A 20550-nucleotide genomic window follows, 5' to 3' on the forward strand; every position below is an offset into this window, starting at 1 on the left:
CAAGTTCTAAGAGAACAAGTACATGACTATTCTGTTCTCTCGAGTACTCAGTATGATGTTATGTACACAACAAAAAGCTCTTGATTTATTTCTGATCTCCAGTTTTGACATTACACAAAAAATAATAATTAAATTCCTCAGGACACATTGTCTCTATAAAATTTTAAGTAAAGAAATCACATTTTCATTGTCTGGATTTATTCTGATTGTGCTCATTCAGCTCCAAAAGTGCTGTCACCAGTAGCTACAACAGTGGCTACAAACCCCTCTTCTGCTGATCCCAATTGAAAGGAACAATGGCTATCAGTCCGCAATGGAGTTGCCAGATTTAGTGAATAATAACACAAGACACTGAGTATATTTGAATTCCAGATAAATAACAATCACATCTCAATGGGACATTCTTTTACTAAGAAGGTATTCCTTATTTATGTGAAGTTCACATTTCAATGGCATCTTGCACTTTTATCTGGCAATTATAGTATATAAGACAGTTGAGACAGTTGAGATAAAAATGATCAAACTACTCCTCTTCACTTGTCCTAAAATCACAGCAATTAAAACCACAGCATTGTTAAATTCACTTAAACTTCTCATGAAAACTTTAGGTCACAGCTAAGCATATGATAGAGCAATACCAAATAGCCCAGGTGAGCTGATGCAAGTGAAAGTTGATCTAGTTGTGATGGCATCAATAGCTCCAGTGGTACTTCCAATGGGCACTCCTGTTACACTACTAGATAAACACAGTACTGGTAAATCATATATATTACTGTAGATTTAAAATGGTATATTAGTAGTTTTAAAAGGAAACATACAGAAGCCAGTAAAGGAAATATATTCTTAAAATGGTCGACAGTTTTTATATCCATCTACATCACTCTTGCATATTGGGTTCTGATAAAAGAGACTTCTCATTGTTTTGTTTTACATGTATTGCTCTTACAAAAGTCATGGTCTGAATGAAATTCTAAACCAACTCAACATGATTGAGATGGTATCATTTCATTGTTTGGAGCACTAGATTTGAAACAGCCAGTGATCAAGTTCTTCTAGTCAAAATATATAATTGTGTATTATAGGGGCAGCCCGGGTGGCTCAGTGGTTTAGCGCCACCTTCAGCCCAGGCCCTGATCCTGGAGACCCGGGATCGAGTCCCACGTCAGGCTCCCTGCATGGAAGCTGCTTCTCCCTCTGCCTGTGTCTCTGCTTCTCTCTCTCTCTCTTTCTCTCTCTCTCTCTCTCTCCCCCCCCCGGGTCTCTCATGAATAAATAAATAAAATCTTTTAAAAATTGTGTATTATGAGATATTTAAATAAGGAGAAGAGTTGGTGTTATACCCTGTTTTAAAGTACTTTCCAAATAAACATTGATGACATTGTTTCATGTATTTGATTATTTCTGGACTTATTTCTGGATTATTTCTGGACTCATATTTGTAGACAAGAGGTCAATTCAAAACAGTATCACACCCAAGACTCAGGTGCAGAAGCCAAAAGGTGGGAATTTAGGACTGCAAAATACACCATGTCTGAGCTAATGTGAGAGAAACAAGATATTAGGTTCACCACAATAAGAAGAGTCAGTTCATGAAGCTGTGCACACATACATCATCAATAATGAAATCTTAAGAAGACATTAGAAACTACCCTAAGATGAGTAGAGAGAGGATTCAGATGTTTCATGTCCATACCTGGTCTGACGCCCAAGGATGAACTTGGAGCAGTTGGGACACCACTTGTGTCCTCAAACCCTGGTGCTTTTCTGAAGGACTCTGAACCTTCTGAAGTCACTGAAAAAAAGTGGAGAAAGGCATTTATTTCCAAATAGCAAGATTCTGATTATCACACTTTATATATGACAAAACTGACATTATTGATATAAAAGATCTATACAAATTAGAGTATGCTACTAAAAAGCACATATAGGGCGCAGGCAGCCTAGGTGGTTCAGCGGTTTAGCGCCGCCTTCGGTCCAGGGCCTTATCCTGGAGACCCGAGATAGAGTCCCACATCAGGCTCCCTGCATGGAGTCTGCTTCTCCTTCTGCCTGTGTCTCTGCCTCTCTCACTTTCTGTGTCTCTCATGAATAAATAAAATCTTAAAAAAATAAAATAAAAAACACCTATAGAAAGATCAAGGCAAACAAAAGTCATAGATATTGACTTCTACTGAGTAAAAATATCACTACGATTCAACATTTGGAGATGGAATCTCAGGGACATGCCCCTACAATATACGTAAATGCACTAATCTGCATGGAAGCAACCAAGGTTCTGGGTTTGTGCTGCTCTAGGGGATATCATTTGGCAAGTTACTGTCATGTAAACTCTAATTTCTTCCAGACAGAATTTGCAAAATACATATTATATAAACTGTTTGGCAAGAAGAGGAACTCAGGCACCAGCTTAGTTTATGAATCCAGAAAGAGCAATCCCATGGTGGATACTAAAACAGTGACTTTTCACAGTTGCCACAGGACCTCTGGCTTGTCCTGAAAGCAATCAGAAGGACTGGAGGATTTTAGTTGGTGGAGGACTTTGTGATGAAAGGGTTTCTGGAGGTTCCCCCAGTCTCACTCTGGACTTCAGGGAACACTGGGACGGATGTGAGAAGAAAGAGAGGAAAAGGTGTCCACTGTGCCACGTGTTGGTTGCTGAGAGTGCTTGTTCACACAGCGTGCTGGGCTCCTCCACAGCTTCTGACTGTAGGGGGCTGGGCCTGAAAACGTGCATTTCCCCCAAAGTTCCCATGAAGCTTAATGTTCTTGGTCTGGGAAACACCCTTTGAACAGCTCTAGGTTAGGTGAAGATGAGCTAGGGGAACAATTGCAGGGATTAGGACAGTTGACAGCCCAGCAAAATCACAGGGGAAAGGGATGCTGATGAGAGGAACCTTAAGAGGGAGTCAAAATGGGTGACTGGCTGCATAAGGGGTGGGAGGGAACTCGGGCTTCTTGGGTTGTCAACAAAATCAACTCTACTTAGAGAATGTCCATAAGTTTTGTGCTTAAACAAAGAGGAATTGAAATGTAGGCTATGAGGCACTGGAGATGCCTATTCTCCTTGCTTCTGCTAGAAGGCATGCTCCAATGAAGCTGGGTCCTATACTAGAAGTCAGGGCTATTCAGAGGAGAGGAAGTGTTCTGGGTTATAATCCAGCCACTGTTAGTCCAGACGCCATGCTTTCCATTCATACATCTAGAGAGAAAGGGACCTTCCCAAACTATGGTATTTGTGTGAATTAAATTCAACCATTTACATTGGGACATGAGCCCAAGCATAGGATGCCATATAAATATAAGTGAATCAGGAAATATGTAAAATATACCTATCAGTTAAGGAAGTCCCAAAGTCATCCATAGGCTGACTATGCCATAGCACTAAACCACTTGAGCAAATAAGACAGGGAAGAAGTGATACTACCCGGCAAAGGAGGACTACTGGAAAAATGAGGCCGGGAAAAGCCATAGCAGTTCTCTTAAATTTTTCACCAACTCTTCAGAAAACTATGTTGAGTCCTGCCTTTTTCTTTAGGGTGACACAAACAATAACGCCTGCTGCCAAAGTCTATCAGTGCCAACAAGTCTCCGGCCAAGGCCTCACATGTCATTGGCTTGTCAACCGTGATAGTGAGCAGCAGCGTGGCCTAATGCCCATCGCTTAGGCGTGGAGGGTCGAATGGCTTCTGAACTCCACTCACCTGCTATGTGCCCAGGACTGGTGAAGCCGGGGCCCCCTGCGGTCCTGCCCACACTGCCAGCTTCCAGGGTCGTGGCAACCGGACTCCCGCCAACACCTGACACAAACACACAAGGGACCTCTCACCTCAACCACACTGGCATTGGACCCCCCAAGGGAGATTTCGCAGATGCCTCACATGTGCCCACCACAGAACACGGAGGCGTGGATTCACGGACTCTCTGTCCAGGGTCGGCTAACCCTTTCCTCCCATACGACCTCCCTGCAAGGTTGGCTTTTCCTCTGAGGCTTTCCTGGCGGGCTTCATTGCCTTTTATTTCATTGATTGATTGATGGATTGATTGACTACGTTACATATTTGCTACTTTATTAAGTCATTCCCAGTTATTTATTCATTTCTTTTCCCAAATATTTATCGACTTGCCTATCGATCTCTCTATGTCTCTGGTTATTGATTATTGAAATCTTTGTGGCCTGTGTCTCGATTTGGGGCCACCTGCATCGACCTCTATTGGAGTCAATGAGGTTGCTTGCAAAGGAAGGGAACATTGGGCCCTGACAACCCTGTTGCTCAGGGATGAGAGTCACTGGGAAGAAATGTAATGACACAGACACTTGATCCTTTCCACCTCACACACGCAAGGAGCACGAGGTATCCTGAGAGAGAGGCATGGTTCTGTCTACTCTCAACCTATTGCTTTCAGTCAGGGCTCGATGGGATTTAGTGAAATCTGGGATCATTCCTTTATCACGAGGGGATGGAAAGGAAGGAAAGAAACCTGGAGACTCTGCTAGAGCCAGTCCGTCAGACCTGGTCAAAGACAGGTTAAGGTCAAGTCAGGTCTGATAGGCCCGTCGATTTGTGCGGAAACCTCGCCACGTTACTTGTCTGCAACGCTCTGTCCGAAGCCGTCCTCCTATGCCCTATCAGCGCTTCCTGAAGAAGCCAAAGCGAATACTAATTGGAAATAGGACATGTGTTTGTTTTGGGACCTCCAAAGCCAGCAAGGAAGATACTAACCTGTCCCAGAAGGTTCACTCCGAACACCTAGAGTGGTTCCTGTGCACAATAAAAGAGAAATGAGGGTCAAGAAAAGTGGTGACCCAGTCCGGGAAGTGTCTGACTCTTGATGTGGGCTGGGGTCATGACTTCAGGCTGGTGGGATCAAGGCCCTCAGGAGGCAGCCCACTGTGCATGGAGCCTGCTGAAGATTCTCTCCCTCTCTCCCTCTCCATCTCTACAACCAACTCTACCACCACAAGAAAACCAACTGGACTGGGCTCCCAAGAGGGAAGTCACTTGTTCAAGAGAGCTGAAAGGTAGTAACAAGGCTGGAACAAAAAGACAAGTCACCCAGTAACCCGGACACCAACCCATAAAGCTTCTGAGGTCACGCTGCCTCAATGGATCATGATGAACCTCACAGCGTGTTTGGACTATCCATTCAACAAGTGCATGGAATGATTCCAGATTACACTAGAGAAAGGAGCAGCTTAGGAGCAAATAAGTCATAAAGTGTTCTTTCCACCTCATTGCAGAAAATGCATACGATCCATAGCGAAAGTAGTTCAAGAACACTTTTTTTTATTTTTTATAATAAATATATATTTTTCATTGGTGTTCAATTTACCAACATACAGAATAACTACAAGTGCTCATCCCATCAAGTGCCCCCCTCACTTTTCTGTGAGAATTCTGCAAACGAGCGGCAAACAACTCACATCTCAGCTGACAGTTGAGACACACTACCATGAAGCAACCCAACATAGATAGATTTGATTCATGAATAAAGACCCTCCCACTTCACGAGAAGCGAATCCCTCATGGCATTAGCAACTGGCAGCTGCCCAGAGGTCCCTGAGAAGAAGACATCGACTACATTGAAAGGCATACCTCCTCTGAATCCCAAGGTCGTCCCTGGCATGCTGGAGTTTCCAGCTGTGCTCCCAATACCAGGTATTTCTATGAAGCCCCCGGAATGTTCTGGGGTTCCTGCCACAACAGACAAAAATGGTTTTACTTTGAGAATGACAATATCCTTCGTATATACAAAACTCATTATACATAGGACAGCAGGGAGCTTTCTAGCCTCAAAGCAGCTCAGAGGGACTCAAAGGATGTACTAAGTTAGATAGCTCATGAAGACCCCAAAAACATGGAGATTCGGCAGAGGAGGATGGGCCGCCCACTTGACAACAGCAACGGCAAAGGCCGTTGACCAGAAGGAGAGGGGCACCTCTGTTCAACCGGGGAAGCCAAAGGCAACCTCAGCCATTCCTGGGTACACATCAACTCGCCTGGCCGGCTGCACCTCACTTCTCCCCACATCTCGGGCCAGGAACAACGAGCTCTGGATGGCGCTCCCCTGTGAACCCCCCTTGGAGTAGCCCTGCTCAAACCCCCTGTCCATGCTGCCTCACGGCCAAAACACGCAGCAGCTGACCCACCAGTCTGCATGACCCCGTCCTTCTGATTCCACCTTGTGGAATTGGAATCTTGATCAACACGCCCCGCCCATGTCCCTAAAGGCCCCCATCGACCTGGAAGCCTCCCAGACTCTGGCTTGGCGCTGCTCTACTGGAGGAGAGCTCTCGGCATGAGCCTGCCATGCAAACTCTCATTTCTCCCTGAGGGCAGGGGCAACACACGTGGTGAGTCTCCAAGGGTGTGGCAGGGGAGACCCAACCCAGCAAGACCACGGCCGGCCCCGCCTTAGGGCATCAATCCCCAGGAGCGGTCCCGTCCCACGTTGCCTCTCTGGACCATGATGCAGAGGTACACACCTGCTGCCAGAGGCTCTCAGGGCCCACAAGTCTCCAGCCAAGGGCTCACATGTCCTTGGCTTGTCAACCGTGATCGCGATCAGCAGCGTGGCCCCATGCCGGTCGCTTTGGCGTGGGTGGAGGCGACCCTGGCTTCTGAACTCCACTCACCTGCTCCGCGCCCAGGACTGGTGAAGCCGGGGCCTCCTGAGGTCCTGCCCACGCTGCCAGCTTCCAGGGTCGTGGCAAACGGACTCCCGCCAACACCTGAAACAAACACAAAAGAGACCTCTCACCTCAACCACACTGGCATGGGACTCCCCAAGGGGGATTTCCCCCTTCCCTCACGTGTGCCCACCCCAGAACACGGAGGCGTGGTTCCACGGACTCTCTGTCAAGGGTCGGCTAACCCTTTCCTCCCATACGACCTCCCCGCAAGGTTGGCTTTCCCTCCTGACTCTTTCCTGGTGGGCCTCAAGCCTTTGACTTGATCCATTCGCTGATGGACTGGTTGACGTCCCTCCTTAGTGGCTAGGTTCCTCAGTCATGCCCATTTCTTTTCTCATTTCTCTCCTCACCTACTTATGGACTCGCCTATCGATCTCTCGAGGTCTCTGCTTATTGATTATTGAAATCTTTGTGGCCCGCGTCTCGATTTGGGGCCACCGCACCGTCCCCTACTGCTCCGCAGGAGGTGACTTGCAAAGGAAGGGAACGTTGGGCCCTGAAGACCCTGTCGCTCAGGGGTGAGAGTCACGGGGAAGAACTCTCGTGACACAGCCACTTGCTCCTTTCACCTCACGCACGCAAGGAGCACGAGGTATCCTGACAGAGAGGCATGGTTCTGTCTACTCTCAACCTATTGCTTTCAGTCGGGGCTCGATGGGATTTAGTGAATTCTGGGATCGATTCTTTCTCACGAGGGGATGGAAAGGAAGGAAAGAGGCCTGGAGACGCTGTTAGAGCCAGGCCTTAGGACCCGGTCAGAGACAATCTAATGACATGTCGGGTCCGCTAGGCCCGTCGATTCCTGCCGAATCCTCGCCACGTTACTTGTCTGCAACGCTCTGTCCGAAGCCGTCTTCCTATGCCCTATCAGCGCTCCCTGACGAAGCCAACGGGACTGCTGGTGGGCACTGGGAGATGTGTTTGCTTTTGGACCTCCAAAGCCAGCAAGGAAGATACTCACCTGTCCCAGAAGGTTCACTCCGAAGACCTAGAGTGGTTCCTGCCCACAAAGAAGAGAGAAATGATGGTCAAGATCAGGGGTGACCCGGTCCGGGAAGCGACTGACTCTTGATGGGCGATGGGGTCATGACCTCAGGCTGGTGGGAGCAAGGCCCTCGGAGGGCAGCCTGCTCTGGGCGCAGCCTGCTGAAGATCCTCTCTCCCTCTCTCCCTCTGCACCTGCCAACTCACCACCAGCTCCAACACCGCCCCCACGCCCACCGGACTGGGCTCCCAAGAGGGAAGTCACTGGCCCAGCCAGGAGAGCTGCACGGCACTGACAGGGCCGGGACCAAACAAATGCCAAGTCACCCAGGCCCCAGAGGTCCAACCCTTATGGCCTCTGAGCTCGCTCTGCCCCTGTGTTTCGTGGGGCGCCGCACGGCCTGCTTGGACTCCCCGCGCACCATGTGCAGCACGGACACCCTCGAGTCTAGACTCGAGAAAGGCGCAGCTCAGGAGCAAAGAAGTCACAAAACCTTCGCTCCTCCTCGCTTCACCAAAAGCACAGGATCCATAGGTGGTTGGAGAACACTTTTCCGTGAGACTTCTCCAAAGGAGTGAGGGAGTGGCAAGCTACTCACGTCTGAGCTCATGCGACAGACACGCTGCCACAAAGGCCCCAAACACATGGAGCGTCTGCTCCTGAGGACGGGCCCTCCCACTTGACCAGGAGCCAATCCCTCCTGGCATGAGCCACTGGCCGCTTGCGGGAGGTGCCTGAGAAGAAGCTCCCGACTTGGCATACCTGCTCTGCCTCCCAAGGTCGTGCCTGGGGCGCCGAGGTCTCCACGTGTGCTCTCACTGCCGGGTGCTGCTGTCAAGCCCTCAGGACCTTCTGGGGTCCCTGCCACGACAAGGGGAAGGTCTTTGACCTCCAGCGTGGCAGCAGCCTGCCTGCATACCACACCCTTTGCGGGGAGGACAGCAGGGAGCTTCCTAGCCTCAAAGGGTCGCGCAGGGACTCCTAGGATGGCCCCAGCTAGCTAGTTCATCTCCACGTCCTAGAATGAGCAGCTCCGTCTGCAGCGCGACCTTGGGCCCACTCAGGGCCATTTCCTAGGGCCCCAAAGTTCTCTGCTGACTGCTCTTGGAACCGCAGCCTGGTCCCTCCCGGGCTAGGGGCCATGGGGGTGCTTCCTTCTTTACCTCCTCTGGCAATTGTGGTCGGGCTGCCGGGTCCCCCTGAAGAAAACAGAAGAAGAGAGACAGCACATCAGCGGACACTCGAGACCTCAAATGCTTCCAACCCTGCCAGCCAAGTCTTCCCGTCCAGACCAGGCAGCATCTGCGTTCCCGTGGCATAGACGTGTCACTATCGCCTAGGGCACGGGGCTGGGGGGCAGCACATCCCCGCGCCAAACCCAGGCCGCCGCAGCTAAGAGCGCTTCTCGAGGCATCTGGCGTCAGAGGGCAATTCCATCAACTTCCCCATCTGCCCTCTTTGGAGGCTTCTGGGCAAAGGCCATTCACCAGGAGGAGAGGGGCACCTCTGTTCAACCGGGGAAGCCAAAGGCAACCTCAGCCATTCCTGGGTACACATCAACTCGCCTGGCCGGCTGCACCTCACTTCTCCCCACATCTCGGGCCAGGAACAACGAGCTCTGGATGGCGCTCCCCTGTGAACCCCCCTTGGAGTAGCCCTGCTCAAACCCCCTGTCCATGCTGCCTCACGGCCAAAACACGCAGCAGCTGACCCACCAGTCTGCATGACCCCGTCCTTCTGATTCCACCTTGTGGAATTGGAATCTTGATCAACACGCCCCGCCCATGTCCCTAAAGGCCCCCATCGACCTGGAAGCCTCCCAGACTCTGGCTTGGCGCTGCTCTACTGGAGGAGAGCTCTCGGCATGAGCCTGCCATGCAAACTCTCATTTCTCCCTGAGGGCACGGGCAACACACATGGTGAGTCTCCAAGGGTGTGGCAGGAGAGACCCAACCCAGCAAGACCACGGCCGGCCCCGCCTTAGGGCATCAATCCCCAGGAGCGGTCCCGTCCCACGTTGCCTCTCTGGACCATGATGCAGAGGTACACACCTGCTGCCAGAGTCTCTCAGGGCCCACAAATCTCCAGCCAAGGGCTCACATGTCCTTGGCTTGTCAACCGTGATCGCGATCAGCAGCGTGGCCCCATGCCGGTCGCTTTGGCGTGGGTGGAGGCGACCCTGGCTTCTGAACTCCACTCACCTGCTCCGCGCCCAGGACTGGTGAAGCCGGGGCCTCCTGAGGTCCTGCCCACGCTGCCAGCTTCCAGGGTCGTGGCAAATGGACTCCCGCCAACACCTGAAACAAACACAAAAGAGACCTCTCACCTCAACCATACTGGCATGGGACTCCCCCAGGGGGATTTCCCCCTTCCCTCACGTGTGCCCACCGCAGAACACGGAGGCGTGGTTCCACGGACCCTCTGTCAAGGGTCGGCTCACCCGTTCCTACCATACGACCTCCCTGCAAGGTTGGCTTTCCCTCCTGACTCTTTCCTGGTGGGCCTCAAGCCTTTGACTTGATCCATTCACTGATGGACTGGTTGACGTCCCTCCTCAATGGCTAGGTTCCTCAGTCATGCCCATTTCTTTTCTCATTTCTCTCCTCACCTACTTATGGACTCGCCTATCGATCTCTCTAGGTCTCTGCTTATTGATTATTGAAATCTTTGTGGCCCGCGTCTCGATTTGGGGCCACCGCATCGACCCCTGCTGCTCTCCATGAGGTGGCTCGCAAAGGATGGGAACGTTGGGCCCTGAAGACCCTGTCGCTCAGGGGTGAGAGTCACGGGGAAGAACTCTCGTGACACAGCCACTTGCTCCTTTCCCTCACACATGCAAGGAGCACAAGGTATCCTGACAGAGAGGCATGGTTCTGTCTACTCTCAACCTATTGCTTTCAGTCGGGGCTCGATGGGATTTAGTGAATTCTGGGATCGATTCTTTCTCACGAGGGGATGGAAAGGAAGGAAAGAGGCCTGGAGACGCTGTTAGAGCCAGGCCTTAGGACCCGGTCAGAGACAATCTAATGACATGTCGGGTCCGCTAGGCCCGTCGATTCCTGCCGAATCCTCGCCACGTTACTTGTCTGCAACGCTCTGTCCGAAGCCGTCTTCCTATGCCCTATCAGCGCTCCCTGACGAAGCCAACGGGACTGCTAGTGGGCACTGGGAGATGTGTTTGCTTTTGGACCTCCAAAGCCAGCAAGGAAGATACTCACCTGTCCCAGAAGGTTCACTCCGAAGACCTAGAGTGGTTCCTGCCCACAAAGAAGAGAGAAATGATGGTCAAGATCAGGGGTGACCCGGTCCGGGAAGCGACTGACTCTTGATGGGCGATGGGGTCATGACCTCAGGCTGGTGGGAGCAAGGCCCTCGGAGGGCAGCCTGCTCTGGGCGCAGCCTGCTGAAGATCCTCTCTCCCTCTCTCCCTCTGCACCTGCCAACTCACCACCAGCTCCACCACCGCCCCCATGCCCACCGGACTGGGCTCCCAAGAGGGAAGTCACTGGCCCAGCCAGGAGAGCTGCACGGCACTGACAGGGCCGGGACCAAACAAATGCCAAGTCACCCAGGCCCAGAGGTCCAACCCTTATGGCCTCTGAGCTCGTTCTGCCCCTGTGTTTCGTGGGGCGCCGCACGGCCTGCTTGGACTCCCCGCGCACCACGTGCAGCACGGAACGCCCTCGAGTCTAGACTCGAGAAAGGCGCAGCTCAGGAGCAAAGAAGTCACAAAACGTTCGCTCCTCCTCGCTTCACCAAAAGCACAGGATCCATAGGTGGTTGGAGAACACTTTTCCGTGAGACTTCTCCAAAGGAGTGAGGGAGTGGCAAGCTACTCACGTCTGAGCTCATGCGACAGACACGCTGCCACAAAGGCCCCAAACACACGGAGCGTCTGCTCCTGAGGACGGGCCCTCCCACTTGACCAGGAGCCACTCCGTCCTGGCATGAGCCACTGGCCGCTTGCGGGAGGTGCCTGAGAAGAAGCTCCCGACTTGGCATACCTGCTCTGCCTCCCAAGGTCGTGCCTGGGGCGCCGAGGTCTCCACGTGTGCTCTCACTGCCGGGTGCTGCTGTCAAGCCCTCAGGACCTTCTGGGGTCCCTGCCACGACAAGGGGAAGGTCTTTGACCTCCAGCGTGGCAGCAGCCTGCCTGCATACCACACCCTTTGCGGGGAGGACAGCAGGGAGCTTCCTAGCCTCAAAGGGTCGCGCAGGGACTCCTAGGATGGCCCCAGCTAGCTAGCTCATCTCCACGTCCTAGAATGAGCAGCTCAGTCTGCAGCGCGACCTGGGTCCCACTCAGGGCCATTTCCTAGGGCCCCAAAGTTCTCTGCTGACTGCTCTTGGAACCGCAGCCTGGTCCCTCCCGGGCTAGGGGCCATGGGGGTGCTTCCTTCTTTACCTCCTCTGGCAATTGTGGTCGGGCTGCCGGGTCCCCCTGAAGAAAACAGAAGAAGAGAGACAGCACATCAGCGGACACTCGAGACCTCAAATGCTTCCAACCCTGCCAGCCAAGTCTTCCCGTCCAGACCAGGCAGCATCTGCGTTCCCGTGGCATAGACGTGTCACTATCGCCTAGGGCACGGGGCTGGGGGGCAGCACATCCCCGCGCCAAACCCAGGCCGCCGCAGCTAAGAGCGCTTCTCGAGGCATCTGGGGTCAGAGGGCAATTCCATCAACTTCCCCATCTGCACTCTTTGGAGCCTTCTGGGCAAAGGCCATTCACCAGGAGGAGAGGGGCACCTCTGTTCAACCGGGGAAGCCAAAGGCAACCTCAGCCATTCCTGGGTACACATCAACTCGCCTGGCCGGCCGCACCTCACTTCTCCCCACATCTCGGGCCAGGAACAACGAGCTCTGGATGGCGCTCCCCTGTGAACCCCCCTTGCAGTAGCCTGCTCAAACCCCCTGTCCATGCTGCCTCACGGCCAAAACACGCAGCAGCTGACCCACCAGTCTGCATGACTCCATCCTTCTGATTCCACCTTGTGGAATTGGAATCTTGATCAACACGCCCCGCCTCGCCCATGGCCCTAAAGGCCCCCATCGACCTGGAAGCCTCCCAGACTCTGGCTTGGCGCTGCTCTACTGGAGGAGAGCTCTCGGCACGAGCCTGCCATGCAAACTCTCATTTCTCCCTGAGGGCAGGGGCAACACACGTGGTGAGTCTCCAAGGGTGTGGCAGGGGAGACCCAACCCAGCAAGACCACGGCCGGCCCCGCCTTAGGGCATCAATCCCCAGGAGCGGTCCCGTCCCACGTTGCCTCTCTGGACCATGATGCAGAGGTACACACCTGCTGCCAGAGTCTCTCAGGGCCCACAAGTCTCCAGCCAAGGGCTCACGTGTCCTTGGCTTGTCAACCGTGATCGTGATCAGCAGCGTGGCCCCATGCCGGTCACTTTGGCGTGGGTGGAGGCGACCCTGGCTTCTGAACTCCACTCACCTGCTCCGCGCCCAGGACTGGTGAAGCCGGGGCCTCCTGAGGTCCTGCCCACGCTGCCAGCTTCCAGGGTCGTGGCAAACGGACTCCCGCCAACACCTGAAACAAACACAAAAGAGACCTCTCACCTCAACCACACTGGCATGGGACTCCCCAAGGGGGATTTCCCCCTTCCCTCACGTGTGCCCACCCCAGAACACGGAGGCGTGGTTCCACGGACTCTCTGTCAAGGGTCGGCTAACCCTTTCCTCCCATACGACCTCCCCGCAAGGTTGGCTTTCCCTCCTGACTCTTTCCTGGTGGGCCTCAAGCCTTTGACTTGATCCATTCGCTGATGGACTGGTTGACGTCCCTCCTTAGTGGCTAGGTTCCTCAGTCATGCCCATTTCTTTTCTCATTTCTCTCCTCACCTACTTATGGACTCGCCTATCGATCTCTCGAGGTCTCTGCTTATTGATTATTGAAATCTTTGTGGCCCGCGTCTCGATTTGGGGCCACCGCACCGTCCCCTACTGCTCCGCAGGAGGTGACTTGCAAAGGAAGGGAACGTTGGGCCCTGAAGACCCTGTCGCTCAGGGGTGAGAGTCACGGGGAAGAACTCTCGTGACACAGCCACTTGCTCCTTTCACCTCACGCACGCAAGGAGCACGAGGTATCCTGACAGAGAGGCATGGTTCTGTCTACTCTCAACCTATTGCTTTCAGTCGGGGCTCGATGGGATTTAGTGAATTCTGGGATCGATTCTTTCTCACGAGGGGATGGAAAGGAAGGAAAGAGGCCTGGAGACGCTGTTAGAGCCAGGCCTTAGGACCCGGTCAGAGACAATCTAATGACATGTCGGGTCCGCTAGGCCCGTCGATTCCTGCCGAATCCTCGCCACGTTACTTGTCTGCAACGCTCTGTCCGAAGCCGTCTTCCTATGCCCTATCAGCGCTCCCTGACGAAGCCAACGGGACTGGTAGTGGGCACTGGGAGATGTGTTTGCTTTTGGACCTCCAAAGCCAGCAAGGAAGATACTCACCTGTCCCAGAAGGTTCACTCCGAAGACCTAGAGTGGTTCCTGCCCACAAAGAAGAGAGAAATGATGGTCAAGATCAGGGGTGACCCGGTCCGGGAAGCGACTGACTCTTGATGGGCGATGGGGTCATGACCTCAGGCTGGTGGGAGCAAGGCCCTCGGAGGGCAGCCTGCTCTGGGCGCAGCCTGCTGAAGATCCTCTCTCCCTCTCTCCCTCTGCACCTGCCAACTCACCACCAGCTCCACCACCGCCCCCACGCCCACCGGACTGGGCTCCCAAGAGGGAAGTCACTGGCCCAGCCAGGAGAGCTGCACGGCACTGACAGGGCCGGGACCAAACAAATGCCAAGTCACCCAGGCCCCAGACGTCCAACCCTTATGGCCTCTGAGCTCGCTCTGCCCCTGTGTTTCGTGGGGCGCCGCACGGCCTGCTTGGACTCCCCGCGCACCACGTGCAGCACGGAACGCCCTCGAGTCTAGACTCGACAAAGGCGCAGCTCAGGAGCAAAGAAGTCACAAAACGTTCGCTCCTCCTCGCTTCACCAAAAGCACAGGATCCATAGGTGGTTGGAGAACACTTTTCCGTGAGACTTCTCCAAAGGAGTGAGGGAGTGGCAAGCTACTCACGTCTGAGCTCATGCGACAGACACGCTGCCACAAAGGCCCCAAACACACGGAGCGTCTGCTCCTGAGGACGGGCCCTCCCACTTGACCAGGAGCCACTCCGTCCTGGCATGAGCCACTGGCCGCTTGCGGGAGGTGCCTGAGAAGAAGCTCCCGACTTGGCATACCTGCTCTGCCTCCCAAGGTCGTGCCTGGGGCGCCGAGGTCTCCACGTGTGCTCTCACTGCCGGGTGCTGCTGTCAAGCCCTCAGGACCTTCTGGGGTCCCTGCCACGACAAGGGGAAGGTCTTTGACCTCCAGCGTGGCAGCAGCCTGCCTGCATACCACACCCTTTGCGGGGAGGACAGCAGGGAGCTTCCTAGCCTCAAAGGGTCGCGCAGGGACTCCTAGGATGGCCCCAGCTAGCTAGCTCATCTCCACGTCCTAGAATGAGCAGCTCAGTCTGCAGCGCGACCTGGGTCCCACTCAGGGCCATTTCCTAGGGCCCCAAAGTTCTCTGCTGACTGCTCTTGGAACCGCAGCCTGGTCCCTCCCGGGCTAGGGGCCATGGGGGTGCTTCCTTCTTTACCTCCTCTGGCAATTGTGGTCGGGCTGCCGGGTCCCCCTGAAGAAAACAGAAGAAGAGAGACAGCACATCAGCGGACACTCGAGACCTCAAATGCTTCCAACCCTGCCAGCCAAGTCTTCCCGTCCAGACCAGGCAGCATCTGCGTTCCCGTGGCATAGACGTGTCACTATCGCCTAGGGCACGGGGCTGGGGGGCAGCACATCCCCGCGCCAAACCCAGGCCGCCGCAGCTAAGAGCGCTTCTCGAGGCATCTGGCGTCAGAGGGCAATTCCATCAACTTCCCCATCTGCCCTCTTTGGAGCCTTCTGGGCAAAGGCCATTCACCAGGAGGAGAGGGGCACCTCTGTTCAACCGGGGAAGCCAAAGGCAACCTCAGCCATTCCTGGGTACACATCAACTCGCCTGTCCGGCCGCACCTCACTTCTCCCCACATCTCGGGCCAGGAACAACGAGCTCTGGATGGCGCTCCCCTGTGAACCCCCCTTGCAGTAGCCTGCTCAAACCCCCTGTCCATGCTGCCTCACGGCCAAAACACGCAGCAGCTGACCCACCAGTCTGCATGACTCCGTCCTTCTGATTCCACCTTGTGGAATTGGAATCTTGATCAACACGCCCCGCCTCGCCCATGGCCCTAAAGGCCCCCATCGACCTGGAAGCCTCCCAGACTCTGGCTTGGCGCTGCTCTACTGGAGGAGAGCTCTCGGCACGAGCCTGCCATGCAAACTCTCATTTCTCCCTGAGGGCAGGGGCAACACACGTGGTGAGTCTCCAAGGGTGTGGCAGGGGAGACCCAACCCAGCAAGACCACGGCCGGCCCCGCCTTAGGGCATCAATCCCCAGGAGCGGTCCCGTCCCACGTTGCCTCTCTGGACCATGATGCAGAGGTACACACCTGCTGCCAGAGTCTCTCAGGGCCCACAAGTCTCCAGCCAAGGGCTCACGTGTCCTTGGCTTGTCAACCGTGATCGTGATCAGCAGCGTGGCCCCATGCCGGTCACTTTGGCGTGGGTGGAGGCCACCCTGGCTTCTGAACTCCACTCACCTGCTCCGCGCCCAGGACTGGTGAAGCCGGGGCCTCCTGAGGTCCTGCCCACGCTGCCAGCTTCCAGGGTCGTGGCAAACGGACTCCCGCCAACACCTGAAACAAACACAAAAGAGACCTCTCACCTCAACCACACTGGCATGGGACTCCCCAAGGGGGATTTCCCCCTTCCCTCACGTGTGCCCACCCCAGAACACGGAGGCGTGGTTCCACGGACTCTCTGTCAAGGGTCGGCTAACCCTTTCCTCCCATACGACCTCCCCGCAAGGTTGGCTTTCCCTCCTGACTCTTTCCTGGTGGGCCTCAAGCCTTTGACTTGATCCATTCGCTGATGGACTGGTTGACGTCCCTCCTTAGTGGCTAGGTTCCTCAGTCATGCCCATTTCTTTTCTCATTTCTCTCCTCACCTACTTATGGACTCGCCTATCGATCTCTCGAGGTCTCTGCTTATTGATTATTGAAATCTTTGTGGCCCGCGTCTCGATTTGGGGCCACCGCACCGTCCCCTACTGCTCCGCAGGAGGTGACTTGCAAAGGAAGGGAACGTTGGGCCCTGAAGACCCTGTCGCTCAGGGGTGAGAGTCACGGGGAAGAACTCTCGTGACACAGCCACTTGCTCCTTTCACCTCACGCACGCAAGGAGCACGAGGTATCCTGACAGAGAGGCATGGTTCTGTCTACTCTCAACCTATTGCTTTCAGTCGGGGCTCGATGGGATTTAGTGAATTCTGGGATCGATTCTTTCTCACGAGGGGATGGAAAGGAAGGAAAGAGGCCTGGAGACGCTGTTAGAGCCAGGCCTTAGGACCCGGTCAGAGACAATCTAATGACATGTCGGGTCCGCTAGGCCCGTCGATTCCTGCCGAATCCTCGCCACGTTACTTGTCTGCAACGCTCTGTCCGAAGCCGTCTTCCTATGCCCTATCAGCGCTCCCTGACGAAGCCAACGGGACTGCTAGTGGGCACTGGGAGATGTGTTTGCTTTTGGACCTCCAAAGCCAGCAAGGAAGATACTCACCTGTCCCAGAAGGTTCACTCCGAAGACCTAGAGTGGTTCCTGCCCACAAAGAAGAGAGAAATGATGGTCAAGATCAGGGGTGACCCGGTCCGGGAAGCGACTGACTCTTGATGGGCGATGGGGTCATGACCTCAGGCTGGTGGGAGCAAGGCCCTCGGAGGGCAGCCTGCTCTGGGCGCAGCCTGCTGAAGATCCTCTCTCCCTCTCTCCCTCTGCACCTGCCAACTCACCACCAGCTCCACCACCGCCCCCACGCCCACCGGACTGGGCTCCCAAGAGGGAAGTCACTGGCCCAGCCAGGAGAGCTGCACGGCACTGACAGGGCCGGGACCAAACAAATGCCAAGTCACCCAGGCCCCAGACGTCCAACCCTTATGGCCTCTGAGCTCGCTCTGCCCCTGTGTTTCGTGGGGCGCCGCACGGCCTGCTTGGACTCCCCGCGCACCACGTGCAGCACGGAACGCCCTCGAGTCTAGACTCGACAAAGGCGCAGCTCAGGAGCAAAGAAGTCACAAAACGTTCGCTCCTCCTCGCTTCACCAAAAGCACAGGATCCATAGGTGGTTGGAGAACACTTTTCCGTGAGACTTCTCCAAAGGAGTGAGGGAGTGGCAAGCTACTCACGTCTGAGCTCATGCGACAGACACGCTGCCACAAAGGCCCCAAACACACGGAGCGTCTGCTCCTGAGGACGGGCCCTCCCACTTGACCAGGAGCCACTCCGTCCTGGCATGAGCCACTGGCCGCTTGCGGGAGGTGCCTGAGAAGAAGCTCCCGACTTGGCATACCTGCTCTGCCTCCCAAGGTCGTGCCTGGGGCGCCGAGGTCTCCACGTGTGCTCTCACTGCCGGGTGCTGCTGTCAAGCCCTCAGGACCTTCTGGGGTCCCTGCCACGACAAGGGGAAGGTCTTTGACCTCCAGCGTGGCAGCAGCCTGCCTGCATACCACACCCTTTGCGGGGAGGACAGCAGGGAGCTTCCTAGCCTCAAAGGGTCGCGCAGGGACTCCTAGGATGGCCCCAGCTAGCTAGCTCATCTCCACGTCCTAGAATGAGCAGCTCAGTCTGCAGCGCGACCTGGGTCCCACTCAGGGCCATTTCCTAGGGCCCCAAAGTTCTCTGCTGACTGCTCTTGGAACCGCAGCCTGGTCCCTCCCGGGCTAGGGGCCATGGGGGTGCTTCCTTCTTTACCTCCTCTGGCAATTGTGGTCGGGCTGCCGGGTCCCCCTGAAGAAAACAGAAGAAGAGAGACAGCACATCAGCGGACACTCGAGACCTCAAATGCTTCCAACCCTGCCAGCCAAGTCTTCCCGTCCAGACCAGGCAGCATCTGCGTTCCCGTGGCATAGACGTGTCACTATCGCCTAGGGCACGGGGCTGGGGGGCAGCACATCCCCGCGCCAAACCCAGGCCGCCGCAGCTAAGAGCGCTTCTCGAGGCATCTGGGGTCAGAGGGCAATTCCATCAACTTCCCCATCTGCACTCTTTGGAGCCTTCTGGGCAAAGGCCATTCACCAGGAGGAGAGGGGCACCTCTGTTCAACCGGGGAAGCCAAAGGCAACCTCAGCCATTCCTGGGTACACATCAACTCGCCTGGCCGGCCGCACCTCACTTCTCCCCACATCTCGGGCCAGGAACAACGAGCTCTGGATGGCGCTCCCCTGTGAACCCCCCTTGCAGTAGCCTGCTCAAACCCCCTGTCCATGCTGCCTCACGGCCAAAACACGCAGCAGCTGACCCACCAGTCTGCATGACTCCGTCCTTCTGATTCCACCTTGTGGAATTGGAATCTTGATCAACACGCCCCGCCTCGCCCATGGCCCTAAAGGCCCCCATCGACCTGGAAGCCTCCCAGACTCTGGCTTGGCGCTGCTCTACTGGAGGAGAGCTCTCGGCACGAGCCTGCCATGCAAACTCTCATTTCTCCCTGAGGGCAGGGGCAACACACGTGGTGAGTCTCCAAGGGTGTGGCAGGGGAGACCCAACCCAGCAAGACCACGGCCGGCCCCGCCTTAGGGCATCAATCCCCAGGAGCGGTCCCGTCCCACGTTGCCTCTCTGGACCATGATGCAGAGGTACACACCTGCTGCCAGAGTCTCTCAGGGCCCACAAGTCTCCAGCCAAGGGCTCACGTGTCCTTGGCTTGTCAACCGTGATCGTGATCAGCAGCGTGGCCCCATGCAGGTCACTTTGGCGTGGGTGGAGGCGACCCTGGCTTCTGAACTCCACTCACCTGCTCCGCGCCCAGGACTGGTGAAGCCGGGGCCTCCTGAGGTCCTGCCCACGCTGCCAGCTTCCAGGGTCGTGGCAAACGGACTCCCGCCAACACCTGAAACAAACACAAAAGAGACCTCTCACCTCAACCACACTGGCATGGGACTCCCCAAGGGGGATTTCCCCCTTCCCTCACGTGTGCCCACCCCAGAACACGGAGGCGTGGTTCCACGGACTCTCTGTCAAGGGTCGGCTAACCCTTTCCTCCCATACGACCTCCCCGCAAGGTTGGCTTTCCCTCCTGACTCTTTCCTGGTGGGCCTCAAGCCTTTGACTTGATCCATTCGCTGATGGACTGGTTGACGTCCCTCCTTAGTGGCTAGGTTCCTCAGTCATGCCCATTTCTTTTCTCATTTCTCTCCTCACCTACTTATGGACTCGCCTATCGATCTCTCGAGGTCTCTGCTTATTGATTATTGAAATCTTTGTGGCCCGCGTCTCGATTTGGGGCCACCGCACCGTCCCCTACTGCTCCGCAGGAGGTGACTTGCAAAGGAAGGGAACGTTGGGCCCTGAAGACCCTGTCGCTCAGGGGTGAGAGTCACGGGGAAGAACTCTCGTGACACAGCCACTTGCTCCTTTCACCTCACGCACGCAAGGAGCACGAGGTATCCTGACAGAGAGGCATGGTTCTGTCTACTCTCAACCTATTGCTTTCAGTCGGGGCTCGATGGGATTTAGTGAATTCTGGGATCGATTCTTTCTCACGAGGGGATGGAAAGGAAGGAAAGAGGCCTGGAGACGCTGTTAGAGCCAGGCCTTAGGACCCGGTCAGAGACAATCTAATGACATGTCGGGTCCGCTAGGCCCGTCGATTCCTGCCGAATCCTCGCCACGTTACTTGTCTGCAACGCTCTGTCCGAAGCCGTCTTCCTATGCCCTATCAGCGC

The 20550-nt window shown here is 55.2% G+C and overlaps 1 protein-coding gene across 1 annotated transcript in view; it reads right to left on the minus strand.

The window, feature by feature from the left end:
• The window catches only part of LOC112921201 (apomucin-like), a 141824-nt gene that overhangs the window by 18230 nt on the left and 103044 nt on the right, over positions 1-20550 (minus strand). Inside the window, exons 2-5 of the mRNA XM_072765092.1 lie at positions 5595-5693; positions 4722-4760; positions 3702-3797; positions 1694-1792 (exon numbers count right to left, since the gene is read on the minus strand). Of these exons, the coding sequence (XP_072621193.1) occupies positions 1694-1792; positions 3702-3797; positions 4722-4760; positions 5595-5625 (265 nt within the window). The 5' untranslated portion in view covers positions 5626-5693. The remainder of the gene's footprint in view (positions 1-1693; positions 1793-3701; positions 3798-4721; positions 4761-5594; positions 5694-20550) is intronic.

The sequence above is a fragment of the Vulpes vulpes genome, chromosome 8, assembly GCF_048418805.1.
Source record: "Vulpes vulpes isolate BD-2025 chromosome 8, VulVul3, whole genome shotgun sequence".
NCBI classification, from domain to species: domain Eukaryota; kingdom Metazoa; phylum Chordata; class Mammalia; order Carnivora; family Canidae; genus Vulpes; species Vulpes vulpes.